General features: G+C 46.7%; 1 protein-coding gene across 4 annotated transcripts in view; it reads right to left on the bottom strand.

The window, feature by feature from the left end:
* RXRA (retinoid X receptor alpha) overlaps window positions 1–17958 on the bottom strand; it is a 268856-nt gene that overhangs the window by 38729 nt on the left and 212169 nt on the right. For 2 of the 4 annotated variants that reach the window (XM_069747493.1, XM_069747490.1), the window contains 3 exons: window positions 16436–16586; window positions 11381–11560; window positions 10686–10793 (listed from right to left, as the gene is read on the bottom strand). In XM_069747493.1, coding sequence (XP_069603594.1) covers window positions 10686–10793; window positions 11381–11560; window positions 16436–16586 — 439 coding nt within the window. The remainder of the gene's footprint in view (window positions 1–10685; window positions 10794–11380; window positions 11561–16435; window positions 16587–17958) is intronic. The other 2 variants (XM_069747491.1, XM_069747492.1) reach the window with 1 other exon arrangement.

The raw sequence follows: 17958 nt of genomic DNA on the forward strand, positions 1-17958 counted from the left end.
GCGCTCTGCTTCTCTGCACTCCTCCTGCACTGGCTGTGAGCGCCGGTCAGCCGGAAAGCAGAGCGGTGACGTCACCGCTCTGCTTTCCGGACGCTGTGATACTTTTACGCTGGTAACCAGGGTAAACATCGGGTTACTAAGCGCGGCCCTGCGCTTAGTAATCCGATGTTTACCCTGGTTACCCGGGGACTTCGGGATCGTTGGTCGCTGGAGAGCTGTCTGTGTGACAGCTCTCCAGCGACCAAACAGCGACGCTGCAGCGATCGACATCGTTGTCGGTATCGCTGCAGCGTCGCTGAGTGTGAAGGTACCTTAAGAGATAACAATAGCGGGTCCTGTACTAAGAGATAACAATAGCGGGCTCTGTACTAAGAGATAACAATAGCGGGCCCTGTACTAAGAGATAACAATTGCAGGCCCTGTACTAAGAGATAACAATAGCGGGCCATGTACTAAGAGATAACAATAGCGGGCCCTGTACTAAAGGCCCCTTCACATTAAGCGACGCTGCAGCGATACCGACAACGATCCGAATCGCTGCAGCGTCGCTGTTTGGTCGCTGGAGAGCTGTCACACAGACCGCTCTCCAGCGACCAACGATGCCGGTAACCAGGGTAAACATCGGGTAACTAAGCGCAGGGCCGCGCTTAGTAACCCGATGTTTACCCTGGTTACCATGCTAAAAGTAAAAAAAAACAAACACTACATACTTACCTACAGCCGTCTGTCCTCCAGCGCTGCGCTCTGCTTCTCTGCTCTCCTCCTGTACTGTCTGGGAGCCGGAAAGCAGAGCGGTGACGTCACCGCTCTGCTTTCCGGCTCACAGACAGTACAGGAGGAGTGCAGAGCGCAGCGCTGGAGGACAGACAGCGGTAGGTAAGTATGTAGTGTTTGGTTTTTTTTACTTTTAGCATGGTAACCAGGGTAAACATCGGGTTACTAAGCGCGGCCCTGCGCTTAGTTACCCGATGTTTACCCTGGTTACCAGTGAAGACATCGCTGGATCGGTGTCACACACGCCGATCCAGCGATGTCTCCAGGGAGTCCAGCGACGAAATAAAGTTCTGGACTTTATTCAGCGACCAACGATCTCCCAGCAGGGGCCTGATCGTTGGTCGCTGTCACACATAACGATTTCATTAACGATATCGTTGCTACGTCACAAATAGCAACGATATTGTTAACAATATCGTTATGTGTGAAGGTACCTTAAGAGATAACAATAGCGGGCCCTGCACTAGGAGATAACAATTGCCGGCCCTGCACTAGGAGATAACAATTGCCAGCCCTGTACTAAGAGATAACAATTGCGGGCCCTGTACCAAAGGTACCGTCACACTCAGCAACTTTGCAACGAGAACAACAACGATCCGTGACTGCAGCGTCCTGGATAGCGATCTCGGTGTGTTTGACACGCAGCAGCGATCTGAATCCCGCTGTAACATCGCTGGTCGGATCTAGAAGTCCAGAACTTTATTTCGTCGTCAGGTCGGCGTGTATCATCATGTTTGACATCAAAAGCAACGATGCCAGCAATGTTTTACATGGAGCTAACAACCAGAGAGAACGATAAGTGAGTCGCCGTTACGTCACTGGATCGCTCCTGCATCGTTCTGGAGTTGCTGTGTTTGACGTCTCTACAGCGACCTAAACAGCGACGCTCCAGCGATCGGCTCGTTGTCTATATCGCTGCAGCGTCGCTGAGTGTGACGGTACCTTAAGAGATAACAATAGCGTGCCCTGTACTAAGAGATTACAATTGCGGGCCCTGTACTAAGAGATAACAATTGCGGGCTGTGAGGAAAATGTATGTCACGATAATGTAAAAACCATAGCTGAGGGATTTTTGCACTTCTGACCATGGTCCCAAAAGCATGGCAGCTGTAAGAAAACCCTTTCCCCCCCCCCCCCTCTGAATACAACAAACCAGCCCTATGGCAGACACTGGGTAATTTGAAGCTAGTGTGTGAGCAGGGTGTGGCTTTATACTGCAGGTGACCAATCCTGCAAAGCCACCTGTGGTCCCTCCCTTCTCAGTCAGGAATTTCTTTCTCTCCAGGGTCTGAAAACGTAAAGATCTCTGACCTCAGTGAATATCATTAACCAGCCCTTTGGTGATGTCCCGAAGCTGGATTATATAAGCCCCCACACTTAACCCAGCCGGGAGTCTGAGGTTTTTTGCCTGAGGAGCTGTACTATGCATTGGGATATTTGGGAGCACTGCCTATCAGCATGGTTTTGCCTGAAATGACCTGAGAACATGTGAGTTTTACCTTTTCTCATTTAATCCCTTTATTTTATAATTACTTTGTACATATTTTCAATTGTCTCATATTGTAACATCCTTGTAATATTTTCTATAAACACTGCATAATCTTTCGGATTAAAATATATAAATTACTAGTTTCGTTCTTCCTGTTCTAAAACGTACCCTAAGTTTTCTGAAGGGAATTCCGCTAATGTTTTGGGTTAGCTTTGGACCCGTTTAATCAAAGCTGGTGGCCGCATACCGTGTGCGGTGCCTTTGGGTGTCTTTGTAGCGACTGCGATGTTGATAATTATTGTTCCTGCCTGAGCGAGAGTAGTTATATCGCGTCGCTGCAGCGTGCCCAATAGCCAGTACATAGCAGGCAGACCTTCTGGCGACTAATTACCCTAGGTGCAGTACCTAATCTGACCTGAGGGTAAGGTCAGAGATTACCTGACCTGAGGGTAATACTAAGAGATAACAATTGCCGGCCCTGTACTAAGAGATAACTATGGCGGGCCCTGCACTAAGAGATAACAATTGCCGGCCCTGTACTAAGAGATAACTATGGCGGGCCCTGTACTAAGAGATAACTATGGCGGGCCCTGTACTAAGAGATAACTATGGCGGGCCCTGTACTAAGAGATAACTATGGCGGGCCCTGTACTAAGAGATAACTATGACGGCCCTGTACTAAGAGATCTATGGCGGCCCTGTACTAAGAGATAACTATGGCGGCCCTGTACTAAGAGATAACTATGGCGGCCCTGTACTAAGAGATAACTATGGCGGCCCTGTACTAAGAGATAACTATGGCGGGCCCTGTACTAAGAGATAACTATGGCGGGCCCTGTACTAAGAGATAACTATGGCGGGCCCTGTACTAAGAGATAACTATGGCGGCCCTGTACTAAGAGATAACTATGGCGGCCCTGTACTAAGAGATAACTATGGCGGGCCCTGTACTAAGAGATAACTATGGCGGCCCTGTACTCAGAGATAACTATGGCGGCCCTGTACTAAGAGATAACTATGGCGGCCCTGTACTAAGAGATAACTATGGCGGCCCTGTACTAAGAGATAACTATGGCGGCCCTGTACTAAGAGATAACTATGGCGGGCCCTGTACTAAGAGATAACTATGGCAGCCCTGTACTAAGAGATATCTATGGCGGCCCTGTACTAAGAGATAACTATGGCGGCCCTGTACTAAGAGATAACTATGGCGGCCCTGTACTAAGAGATAACTATGGCGGGCCCTGTACTAAGGGATAACTATGGAGGGCCCTGTACTAAGAGATAACTATGGCGGGCCCTGTACTAAGAGATAACTATGGCGGGCCCTGTACTAAGAGATAACTATGGCGGGCCCTGTACTAAGAGATAACTATGGCGGGCCCTGTACTAAGAGATAACTATGGCGACCCTGTACTAAGAGATAACTATGGCGGCCCTGTACTAAGAGATAACTATGGCGGCCCTGTACTAAGAGATAACTATGGCGACCCTGTACTAAGAGATAACTATGGCGACCCTGTACTAAGAGATAACTATGGCGGCCCTGTACTAAGAGATAACTATGGCGGGCCCTGTGCTAACAGATAATTATGGCGGGCCCTGTACTAAGAGATAACTATGGCGGGCCCTGTACCAAGAGATAACTATGGCGGGCCCTGTACTAAGAGATAACTATGGTGGCCCTGTACTAAGAGATAACTATGGCGGCCCTGTACTAAGAGATAACTATGGCGGCCCTGTACTAAGAGATAACTATGGCGGGCCCTGTGCTAACAGATAATTATGGCGGGCCCTGTACTAAGAGATAACTATGGCGGGCCCTGTACTAAGAGATAACTATGGCGGGCCCTGTACTAAGTGATAACTATGGCGGGCCCTGTACTAAGAGATAACTATGGCGGGCCCTGTACTAAGAGATAACTATGGTGGGCCCTGTACTAAGAGATAACTATGGCGGGCCCTGTACCAAGAGATAACTATGGTGGCCCTGTACTAAGAGATAACTATGGCGGCCCTGTACTAAGAGATAACTATGGCGGCCCTGTACTAAGGCTACGTTCACTGTTGTGAATTCTGTGGCAGAGCTCCCTCCTGTGGTCACAAGTGGTAGTGCGGCTTCTGAGTTTCCTTCCTCAGGTGATGTGGTGAAGTCGTTAGGTGCTGCTCTATTTAACTCCACCTAGTGCTTTGCTCCTGGCCTCCAGTCAGTGTTCTAGTGTTGGTCTTGCTTCCTCCTGGATCGTTCCTGTGGCCTGTCTGCTCTTCATAAGCTAAGTTTTGCTTGTGTTATTTTTGTTTGCTATTTTTTCTGTCCAGCTTGCTTTATTGGTTTTTCTTGCTTGCTGGAAGCTCTGGGACGCAGAGAGAGCACCTCCGTACCGTTAGTCGGTGCGGAGGGTCTTTTTGCCCCTCTGCGTGGTTGTTTGTAGGGTTTTGTGTTGACCGCAAAGTTATCTTTCCTATCTTCGGTCTGTTCAGTAAGTTGGGCCTCACTTTGCTAAATCTATTTCATCTCTGCGTTTGTATTTTCATCTCTACTCACAGTCATTATATGTGGGGGCTGCCTTTTCCTTTGGGGTATTTCTCTGAGGCAAGGTAGGCTTATTTTCTATCTTCAGGCTAGCTAGTTTCTCAGGCTGTGCCGAGTTGCATAGGGAGCGTTCGGCGCAATCCACGGCTGCCTCTAGTGTGGTTGGATAGGATTAGGGATTGCGGTCAGCAGAGTTCCCACGTCTCAAAGCTTGTCCTATGTCTTTTGGTTATTATCAGGTCACTTTGTGTGCTCTGAACTTCAAGGTCCATTGTGGTTCTGAATTACCTAATCATAACAGTACTGGAGGCCCAAAGTACTAATGCTTCTCAATAGAGGGAAAAAAGAAGTTCTGAGACCATTTTTTTTTTCTTTGCACTGTGTTTTGCCTTTTTTTTCCCCTAGACATTTGGGTGGTTCAGGACACAGGTGTAGTGATGGACATTAAAGGTCTGTCTTCATGTGTGGATCATCTCACTGCAAGAGTACAAAATATTCAAGACTTTGTGGTTCAGAATTCTATGTTAGAACCAAGAATTCCTATTCCTGATTTGTTTTCTGGAGATAGAGCTAAATTTCTGAGTTTCAAAAATAATTGTAAACTGTTTCTGGCTTTGAAACCTCGCTCCTCTGGTGACCCAGTTCAACAAGTTAGGATCATTATTTCTTTATTACGTGGCGACCCTCAAGACTGGGCATTTTCCCTTGCGCCAGGAGATCCTGCATTATGTAATATTGATGCGTTTTTCCTGGCGCTCGGATTGCTGTACGATGAGCCTAATTCGGTGGATCAGGCAGAGAAAAATTTGCTGGCTCTATGTCAGGGTCAGGATGAGATAGAGATTTATTGTCAGAAGTTTAGAAAGTGGTCGGTGCTCACTCAATGGAATGAAGGTGCGCTGGCAGCTATTTTCAGAAAGGGTCTCTCTGAAGCCCTTAAGGATGTCATGGTGGGATTTCCCATGCCTGCTGGTCTGAATGAGTCTATGTCTTTGGCCATTCAGATCGGTCGACGCTTGCGTGAGCGTAAATCTGTGCACCATTTGGCGGTATTATCCGAGCATAAACCTGAGCCTATGCAGTGCGATAGGACTTTGACCAGAGTTGAACGGCAAGAACACAGACGTCAGAATGGGCTGTGTTTCTACTGTGGTGATTCCACTCATGCTATCTCCGATTGTCCTAAGCGCACTAAGCGGTTCGCTAGGTCTGCCACCATTGGTACGGTACAGTCAAAATTTCTTTTGTCCGTTACTTTGATCTGCTCTTTGTCATCTTATTCTGTCATGGCATTTGTGGATTCAGGCGCAGCCCTGAATTTGATGGACTTGGAGTATGCTAGGCGTTGTGGGTTTTTCTTGGAGCCCTTGCAGTGTCCTATTCCATTGAGAGGAATTGATGCTACGCCTTTGGCCAAGAATAAGCCTCAGTACTGGACCCAGCTGACCATGTGCATGGCTCCTGCACATCAGGAGGATATTCGCTTTCTAGTGTTGCATAATCTGCATGATGTGGTCGTGTTGGGGTTGCCATGGCTACAAGTCCATAACCCAGTATTAGATTGGAAATCAATGTCTGTGTCCAGCTGGGGTTGTCAGGGGGTACATGGTGATGTCCATGCTGCCGATCTTGTTCGTGCCTTTCGTATGGCTCATCCTGGTCGGCCTGGGGGCTCTGGTGAGGGTTCGGTGACCCCTCCTCAAGGGGGGGGTACTGTTGTGAATTCTGTGGCAGAGCTCCCTCCTGTGGTCACAAGTGGTACTGCGGCTTCTGAGTTTCCTTCCTCAGGTGATGTGGTGAAGTCGTTAGGTGCTGCTCTATTTAACTCCACCTAGTGCTTTGCTCCTGGCCTCCAGTCAATGTTCTAGTGTTGGTCTTGCTTCCTCCTAGATCGTTCCTGTGGCCTGTCTGCTCTTCATAAGCTAAGTTTTGCTTGTGTTATTTTTGTTTGCTATTTTTTCTGTCCAGCTTGCTTTATTGGTTTTTCTTGCTTGCTGGAAGCTCTGGGACGCAGAGGGAGCACCTCCGTACCGTTAGTCGGTGCGGAGGGTCTCTTTGCCCCTCTGCGTGGTTGTTTGTAGGGTTTTGTGTTGACCGCAAAGTTATCTTTCCTATCTTCGGTCTGTTCAGTAAGTTGGGCCTCACTTTGCTAAATCTATTTCATCTCTGCGTTTGTATTTTCATCTCTACTCACAGTCATTATATGTGGGGGGCTGCCTTTTCCTTTGGGGTATTTCTCTGAGGCAAGGTAGGCTTATTTTTCTATCTTAGGCCTAGCTAGTTTCTCAGGCTGTGCCAAGTTGCATAGGAAGCGTTAGGCGCAATCCACGGCTGCCTCTAGTGTGGTTGGATAGGATTAGGGATTGCGGTCAGCAGAGTTCCCACGTCTCAGAGCTCGTCCTATGTCTTTTGGTTATTATCAGGTCACTTTGTGTGCTCTGAACTTCAAGGTCCATTGTGGTTCTGAATTACCTAATCATAACAGTTCACATTAGCGTTTTGCGTGTTTGTGTCGGGTTAGCGTCATGCGCCCCTATATTTAACATGGGGGACGCATGCGTTTTTGTGTGATGCGTTGTGCGACGCATGCGTTTTTTTTGCCGCAAGCGTCGGGCCAAGAAAACGCAACAAGTTGCATTTTTCTTGCGTCCAAATTTCGGCAAAAAACGACGCATGCGTCGCAAAACGCAGCGTTTTTGCGTGCGTTTTGATGCGTTTTCATTTGCGTTGTGCGTTGCGTCGCTGACGCAGCGGCGCACAACGCAAATGTGAACGTAGCCTAAGAGATAACTATGGCGGCCCTGTGTTAACAGATAATTATGGCGGGCCCTGTACTAAGAGATAACTATGGCGGGCCCTGTACTAAGGGATAACTATGGCAGGCCCTGTACTAAGAGATAACTATGGTGGGCCCTGTACTAAGAGATAACTATTGCGGGCCTGTACTAAGAGATAACTATGGCGGGCCCTGTACTAAGAGATAACTATGGGGGGCCCTGTGCTAATTCCTCACATCATTCTCTCCTTGATTCAGAATCGCAGCCGGAGAGCGGAGCGTCATTCAATTATTGCTGCACAATCCGCAGTGTAGCACGATGTGCGCAATATCGATTCGGGTAATCTCGCGTTCTCCATGTAGGTCTCATTTACAGATCATTTTGTCCCTACAATGATAATGGAGTTTTGTTTTGCGTCTCAGACAGGAGTAGATGCGCCGAGGGCAACAAAAATATGTCTGTCTGACAGAAATGGGTGATTTTCTGCAAGTGGCGGCTGTGTTCTGGCCAAAATACAATTTGTACATCTTTGTTTCTCATATTCGGAGCCTCCGTTCACCGGCCCTGGGGAATGAAGCGCTTTATTGCTCTATTGCAGGTGTCTGGTAAATCATTATATAGTGGCAGCCGAGTCCGCACCAGCCTGACAGACTACGGCGACTTGTGGCATCTGGCATGTAGGTTGGTTGTCACTCTCCTGACTACATGGATACATTAAACATATAGGGCCTGATTCATTAAGACTGATGAAGTGTACGTCAGCCCTAATAAAGGGAGCGAGATGCGGCTAATTTATTAGGAAGCACACAGCACTTAGTGAATTAGGTGCATCTTACAGCAATCGTGCGCCTCCGCCAGGAATGTTACTGGGACTGGAGAACATTACTGGTGAAATTTACACCAGTGGCATAAACTTTCATGAATTCAGATGGGCAAAGCAGATCACCACCACCAGATTCGGATGATGGAGGCGACGGACAGTCACTGATGATGCAGGCGGCCACCAGATACTGATGATAGAGGGCGATGGACCGTCACCAGATACTGATGATAGAGGCGACGGACCGTCACCAGATACTGATGATGGAGACGAAGGACGGTCACCAGATACTGATGATAGAGGCGATGGACCGTCACCAGATACTGATGATGGACACGAAGGACGGTCACCAGATACTGATGATGGAGGCGATGGACCATCACCAGATACTGATGATAGAGGCGATGGACCGTCCCCAGATACTGATGATGGAGGCGAAGGACGGTCACCAGATACTGATGATAGAGGCGATGGACCGTCACCAGATACTGATGATAGAAGCGATGGATAATCACCAGATACGGATGATGAAGGCGATGGACCGTCACCAGATACTGATGATGGAGGCGATGGACAGTCACCAGATACTGATGATAGAAGTGATGGACAGTCACCAGATACTGATGATAGAAGCGATGGACAGTCACCAGATACTGATGATAAGAGGCGATGGACCGTCACCAGATACTGATGATAGAAGCGATGGACAGTCACCAGATACTGATGATAAGAGGCGATGGACCGTCACCAGATACTGATGATAGAAGCGATGGACGGTCACCAGATACTGATGATAAGAGGCGATGGACCGTCACCAGATACTGATGATAGAAGCGATGGACAGTCACCAGATACGGATGATGAAGGCGATGGACCGTCACCAGATACTGATGATGGAGGCGATGGACCGTCACCAGATACTGATGATAGAAGCGATGAACCGTCACCAGATACTGATGATAGAAGCGATGGACAGTCACCAGATACGGATGATGAAGGCGATGGACCGTCACCAGATACTGATGATAGAGGCGATGGACCGTCACCAGATACTGATGATGGAGGCGAAGGACCGTCACCAGATTCTGATGATAGAGGCGATGGACCGTCACCAGATACTGATAATGGAGGCAACAGGCAGCCACTCAAATACTGATGATGAAGACGACGGACGGTCACCAGATACTGATGATGGAAGTGACAGATGGCTACCAAATACTTAGGATGGAGGCAACGCATGGTTACCAGATACTGACGATGGAGGTGACAGGTGGCTACCAAATACTGACAGTGGAGACTACGGATGGCCACCAGAGACTAACGATGGAGACTACGGATGGCCACCAGATACTGATGATGGAGACTACGGACGGCCACCAGATACTGACGATGGAGACTACGGACGGCCACCGGATACTAACGATAGAGACTACGGATGGCCACCGGATACTGATGATGCAGACTATACACGGCCACCAGATACTGATGATGCAGACTACAGACAGCCACCAGATACTGATGATGCAGACTATAGAAATACATTAGATACTGATGATGGAGGCAACAGTTAATCACCAAATTCTGAAGACGGAGGCAACGGACAGTCACAGATACTGATGATGGAGGTGACAGGTGGTCACCAGATACTGATGGGATTTATATTTCTCTTTTCCTCAGTCACTTTGCTCATTGATAACATTATACTACTAACATTAGCATATTAACATAATGTTTGGACGCTTCTTGCTCTGCAGCATACTTTCCAGCATATGTCCAATGCTTCTGCAGTCTTGTGTATGTTATATACACGCACGTATCCAGTGTATGTATGACACCAGTATATTGAGCCAGAGTGCACATCTACAAGTGAACGCATTGCAACCCTCATCTGGCCCCAGGATAGCATGGCACTTGGCTGGCCATCATCTCTACCAGGGTCTCCCCCTATTGTATAATATCACTAACAGACTTGATGTCAGCGAGATAATTTACTGGAGGATTGGAGATTTCGCCAGCATTAGTGATTGAATGGGGTATACCTAGCCTCTGCCCGACCACAATGACACACTTTGTATGTCAAGTATTAAAAAGTCTGTGTCTCAGGCTGCAAACTAGTAAACTAGAGGCGGCAGCACTTGGTTACAAGGACACGAGGCCAGTAATAAGTCTCTCTCAGATGGCTACTATTTTACTAGGCCGCCAATGATATACTCATGCAGGTAAATATGGAGATATAATCTAGGGGTGCCTGGCATCACAAGTGTAGCAAGTTAGATAGGTATAGATTATCACCTGATGGGTGGTCAAGATAAGAGCCTCGTGGTGGATGGAGCGGCTGATCTAAATTTCCCTCATTCCTTATCACAAACTTCTTACCGGCAGCCGTCCAGCTGCCTAAAACTACACAAACATTTACAGAGAATTAATGTCAATATGCACAAGAGCTTACATTTCACTATATACAACATTATTAACAAGAGCCAAAAGCCTGCACTGACTGCGGCCGGAAGAAAATCCGCCGAGTGCTAGGAGTAGCCGAGTGGTGGCAGCCCGTGCTGACCGAGCAGGCAACCATAGATATGACATACAAATATATATATACTCTCCTCTTCACACAACCAAATAGTCCACTCAGCTTTTCCAAAGTTATATCTGTTACTGGGAAAGCTGGGTAACACCCCAGATCGGATATCATCCAACTAGTAAGTTCCTAGGTGGAAAATCCACCATTGTGCCTAAACTACTGAGTCTGGAGGCAAAATAGTCACCAAGCTTTCTAACAATCAGATATAACAGGCACTGAAGCAGTGAATATTGGTACTAGTTTTATTTTAGCATTTCTAATAAATGTTTGCATTAGAACAGCAAATTCCAGCTTGTTAATATCCTAATTGTGTGGTTTAATTAGCTTACTGCTAAGACCCCAATGGTAGAACAAATATTGGGGGTCCCTGGAGAGAAATCAGGTCCAACATCCAGGCTCTTACCTTCTCGCTTCATCCCCATAGCAAGACACTTCTGATAACGACAATACTGACAGCGGTTCCTCTGTCGCTTGTCAATCAGACAGTCCTTGTTATCTCTGCAGGTGTAAGTCAGGTCCTTCCGAACTGTCCTCTTGAAAAACCCCTTACATCCTTCACAGCTGTACACGCCATAGTGTTTACCTGCGAGACATCGATGGACGGTGTTATATTCACGCTGACATGAAGATGCAACCAGAAAGTAGCAGGGTTCATATTGATCATTGACTTTTCTTTTAAATCATTTCTACAATATAAGGAAGAATCATTGAGTAGAAAGAATAATAATGTCGCCTATCCATCACTAGAGATCAGCGGTGACATCACTGAGAATGCCTCCTATCCATCACTAGAGATCAGCGGTGACATCACTGAGAATGCCTCCTATCCATCACTAGAGATCAGCGGTGACATCACTGAGAATGCCTCCTATCCATCACTAGAGATCAGCGGTGACATCACTGATAATGCCTCCTATCCATCACTAGAGGTCAGCGGTGACATCACTGAGAATGCCTCCTATCCATCACTAGAGATCAGCGGTGACATCACTGAGAATGCCTCCTATCCATCACTAGAGATCAGCGGTGACATCACTGAGAATGCCACCTATCCATCACTAGAGATCAGCGGTGACATCACTGATAATGCCTCCTATCCATCACTAGAGATCAGCGGTGACATCACTGAGAATGCCTCCTATCCATCACTAGAGATCAGCGGTGACATCACTGAGAATGCCTCCTATCCATCATTAGAGATCAGCAGTGACATCACTGAGAATGCCTCCTATCCATCACTAGAGATCAGCGGTGACATCACTGATAATGCCTCCTATCCATCACTAGAGATCAGCGGTGACATCACTGAGAATGCCTCCTATCCATCACTAGAGATCAGCGGTGACATCACTGAGAATGCCTCCTATCCATCATTAGAGATCAGCAGTGACATCACTGAGAATGCCTCCTATCCATCACTAGAGATCAGCGGTGACATCACTGAGAATGCCTCCTATCCATCACTAGAGATCAGCAGTGACATCACTGAGAATGCCTCTTATCCATCACTAGAGATCAGCGGTGACATCACTGAGAATGCCTCCTATCCATCACTAGAGATCAGCGGTGACATCACTGAGAATGCCTCCTATCCATCACTAGAGATCAGCGGTGACATCACTGAGAATGCCTCCTATCCATCACTAGAGATCAGCGGTGACATCACTGAGAATGCTTCCTATCCATCACTAGAGATCAGCGGTGACATCACTGATAATGCCTCCTATCCATCACTAGAGATCAGCGGTGACATCACTGAGAATGCCTCCTATCCATCACTAGAGATCAGCGGTGACATCACTGAGAATGCCTCCTATCCATCATTAGAGATCAGCAGTGACATCACTGAGAATGCCTCCTATCCATCACTAGAGATCAGCGGTGACATCACTGAGAATGCCTCCTATCCATCACTAGAGATCAGCAGTGACATCACTGAGAATGCCTCCTATCCATCACTAGAGATCAGCAGTGACATCACTGAGAATGCCTCCTATCCATCACTAGAGATCAGCGGTGACATCACTGAGAATGCCTCCTATCCATCACTAGAGATCAGCGGTGACATCACTGAGAATGCCTCCTATCCATCACTAGAGATCAGCGGTGACATCACTGAGAATGCTTCCTATCCATCACTAGAGGTCAGCGGTGACATCACTGAAAATGACACTAGAAGGGGTTCGTACTATCATCACAAAAATCAGATATTACAAAAGCAAACTAGAATGACAGCGTCTAATGGAAACGGACCTCGGCTCATTTCTCAGGGGTAGAAGCTTTTATATACGGTAGATTACATATGTGTTTACAGTTTACCAACTGAAACGAATAAATGTTGGATCTCGGGTCATCAAAACACTGAGCGATAACCTTCAGAGAGACAAAAATCCATTTACCCTGCAATGTTCTCTACCAAACACAAAGAAAAAAAGTCACTACCTACAGTAAAAAAAACATGAAGATACGGACGAAGGATGCAAGCAACGTGCACAGAGAGAGTCAAAATGTGCAGAGCAATCCCAGGCTACAATCGCTGGGAACCATCAGGCCCCGCAGCGTTATCTCGTGGAGGACAGCAAGCACCACAGTAGTCACCAATTATTAATTTGTTTTGTTATATCAGAGTAATACATTTTTTTAGTGCTGTTAGGGAATTGTTAGTTATGGAATTCCCTATCTACACAATAACCTATAGACTGGGTTAGGTTACTACACACTGAAGCCACTGGGAATATCTCTCGTCTACGAGGACCAGGTATGTGGCTGGCATGCCCACGCTCACTGTACAGGACTCCCATGTGGTTTTTTCCTTTTTCACCATTAGTAAAGATGGTGTGTTGTCCATTTGTTAGCAGATGTAAGGAGGGTAGTGGGGCTCTGAGGAATGCACTACAATAGACAGTTCACTTTATCTTCTTAACCACTTGCCAGACACAATGGAGACAGACATGTCAAGAAAGGTCCTGGACCGCTCCATGTGACCCTCACCACAATTCCCCAAGCTACACACAACTTCCTTTGAAGATTTCATCAAAAGTAAAGGATTAAATGCTCTGAATTCAGCCCCTAATCAGATCCTGATAGTTGGAAAAGCATAAATAAAATAACGCGATATCGCCCAAATCAGTAACGAGACACAGTAAAGGTACCGTCACACTGAACGATATCGCTAGCGATCCGTGACGTTGCAGCGTCCTGGCTAGCGATATCGTTCAGTTTGACAGGCAGCAGCGATCAGGATCCTGCTGTGATGTCGTTGGTCGCTGCAGAAAGTCCAGAACTTTGTTTCGTCGCTGGACTCCGTGCAGACATCGCTGAATCGGCGTGTGTGACGCCGATTCAGCGATGTCTTCACTGGTAACCAGGGTGAACATCGGGTTACTAAGCGCAGGGCCGCGCTTAGTAACCTGATGTTTACCCTGGTTACCAGCGTAAAAGTAAAAAAAACAAACATTACATACTCACATTCCGCTGTCTGTCCTCGGTCACTGTTCTGCTTTCCGGCCGCTGTGCTCACAGTCAGTGCAGGAAAGCACAGCGCCGAGGACAGACAGCGGAAGGTAAGTATGTAGTGTTTGGTTTTTTTACTTTTACGATAGTAACCAGGGTAAACATCGGGTTACTAAGCGCGGCCCTGCGCTTAGTAAGCCGATGTTTACCCTGGTTACCGGCATCGTTGGTCGCTAGAGAGCTGTCTGTGTGACAGCTCTCCAGCGACCAAACAGCGACGCTGCAGCGATCGACATCGTTGTCGGTATCGCTGCAGCGTCACTCAGTGTGAAGGTACCTTAAGAGAAGTCAACTGCATGGAAGACAACAATCCCTACCAGAAGGTGACACCAGAGACAAAGTAAGAAGTCAGCAGTGAGAGCAACAATGATCCCTACTAGAAGGTGACACCAGAGACAAAGTAAGAAGTCAGCAGTGAGAGCAACAATGATCCCTACCAGAAGGCGATACCAGAGAAAAAGTAAGAAGTCAGCAGTGAGAGCAACAATGATCCCTACCAGAAGGTGACACCAGAGATAAAGTAATAAGTCAGCAGCGAGAGCAACAATGATCCCTACCAGAAAGTGACACCAGAGACAAAGTAAAAAGTCAGCAATGAGAGCAACAATGATCCCTACCAGAAGGTGACACCAGAGATAAAGTAATAAGTCAGCAACAATGATCCCTACCAGAAGGTGACACCAGAGATAAAGTAAAAGGGCAGCAGCAGGAGCAACAATGATCCATTCTAGAAGGTGACACCAGAGACTTGGTAAGAGGTTAACAGCATGGACAACAACTATGCCTACCAGAAGGTGACACAGGACACAAAGTAAGACAGGTCACTAGAGCAGGTGACACGGAAGACCTGGTAAGAAGGCAACAATCATTGCTGGCAGAAAGTAAGCAAACAAGACATGACCTCCTCCACCTGAGGGTAACATGAGACACGGTCACTAGAGTAAGAGACAATCCCCATTAGAAGATGGCATAAAAGACATCGGAAGAGAGATCACTAGAAAGCTATAAGAACAGGCGATCTACACACAAGACATGATAAAAAGAAGGTCACTAGAGTGGGCGACAAAGATCCTCCTCACAAATATAGAAAGAGACGTCTTCACCTTGTGATCTAAGAATCTGAAGAGATGAAACAGATGGTTCTTTACAAAAGTCTGTCCCAACAATCTATACGTCGTTCACTACACATGTGCACTACACATAAAAGTCAGGATTAGACGAAAAGATGTTGAGAAGCACAGCACTATGTCGGGTATTGTAGCCGGTCTCCATTCATGTGACTAGGACTGACCATAATGCAGGAGAGATATTCAGCCAAATGTGCCGGATTACAGGCTCTATTAATGGCTTTTACTTACTTTGCGCTGTAGACACTTTCTGCGCCTTGTCCGACAAAGAACAAAGCTTTCCGTTTGACAATTTGTAAAACTGTGATGCATATTCCTGGCAGAGAAGAAGTCAGCTAAGAATAGACAGTGTAAGGGTATGTGCACACGTATTCTAGAGGACTGCGGATTTTTCCACAGCAGATTTGGAAAAACCGCAGTGCAAAACTGCTGCGGTTTTTCCTGCGGATTTATCGCGGTTTCTACTGCGGATTCCGCTGCGGTTTTACACCTGCAGTTTTCTATTGGAGCAGGTGTAAAACCGCAGCGGAATCCGCACAAAGAATTGACATGCTGCGGAAAATAAACCGCTGCGCTTCCGCACGTTTTTTTTCCGCAGCATGTGCACTGCGGATTTCGTTTCCCATAGGTTAACATGGTACTGTAAACTCGTGGGAAACTGCTGCGGATCCACAGCAAAATCCGCAGCGTGTGCACATAGCCTAAAAGTTCTCCAGATTTATCACAGCATGAACCACTATAGTAGATCTTTGGCTTTATCAGATTGTGTAAGTTTGCATTAAGAATTACACTCTTCTTAGCCATAGATACATCTTTACCTGAAGATCTGTCCCCACAGATGGCACAGATGTGCTTTGTGAAGGCCGCCATAGCTCCTGAGGGGTGCATTGGCACTTTAAGGATGCCATTTATTCCTGGTGGAGGCTTGATGTCCTCTGTGCTGCTGACTGAATTCATGGGGGAATGCAGCTGAAACAAGAGGCAGAGAAAAAGCAGATATTAATGTTGTGCACATTATTACATTTTACATGATTCAAAACACAATGAGAATCGCTGAAATCCGGTAGTAAATGATGAATAATGAGTAATATTGGTTGACTTTCCCATAGGCTTAATTCTAAAGAGCATTATGCCATGAACAATGTATATTACCTCTACACACCGGTGATAAATATGGAACCACCAAGAATCTGGAGATTGAGGATCTATATCCTACTAGATGGTGGCCCGATTCTAACGCATCGGGTATTCTAGAATATGCAGGTAGTTTATTTATGGAGATTTAAGAATAATGCAATGAATATAAACCATTACATGAATATCTAACTGTATTTAAATAGATCATCGGACGAAAGAAGTACATCAACACTATAATATATTTGTGCCTGGAACTGTGACTGAAAACTTGTTCAGTAAACGTGAGTGAACTATGTGGCACTGTGACTGACAGAACTTGTTCAGTAAACGTGACTGAACTACGTGGCACTGTGACTGACAGAATTTATTCAGTAAATTAGACTGAACTATGTGGTACTGTGACTGACAGAACTTGTTCAGTAAACGTGACTGAACTACGTGGCACTGTGACTGACAGAATTTTTTCAGTAAACGTGACTGAACTTCGTGGCATTGTGACTGACAGAACTTGTTCAGTAAACGTGACTCAACTACGTGGCACTGTGACTGACAGAACTGCGCCTGTTGCTTATTGGTCGCGGGCGGCTGGTGACCAATCAGCGACGCGGGATTTCCGTAACAGACAAACAGACAGAATTAGACGATTATATAGTAGTTGGGCTAAGCAGTACTGCACATACAGGACCGCCACTCCATCGCTGGCTGTGGGGGCAGAGGTCTAACATCCTGACTACTGGGCCCATTGAAGTGAAGTGAGCGGTGAACACCACTGCACGCCTCTGCGCCAATCGATATTTAGCAGTGAATGTTCGCGGGATCACACACACACACATTACCAGGCCATTCACACAGGAGATATTCTGTTCCTGGTCCTAGATCAGGCTTTCCAGTCACAGATAGATAACGCTAATCACAGTATAACATAACTTTCTCACCATTTGGTTTCAATTTTCATTGTTTAAGCTCTTTGCTTGCGGTCAGTGATACGCAAAAAAAACACCATCCAGATGACACAAGTGTGCAGGCCATTAGTGCCGGGAGACCTGACACAAATGTGATGGCTGCACAATGCTTTGTGTGCGCAGCAATGACCGTTCCTGGGCACTGTTCACACCACACAACCAGTCATGTTCTCGCCACCCTTAATCACTGTGCAGAATGTACAATCTGTGAAGAGGGACAATGTGATGAATAGAGGATTTAG

The sequence above is a fragment of the Ranitomeya imitator genome, chromosome 2 (assembly GCF_032444005.1).
Source record: "Ranitomeya imitator isolate aRanImi1 chromosome 2, aRanImi1.pri, whole genome shotgun sequence".
Lineage (NCBI taxonomy): Eukaryota > Metazoa > Chordata > Amphibia > Anura > Dendrobatidae > Ranitomeya > Ranitomeya imitator.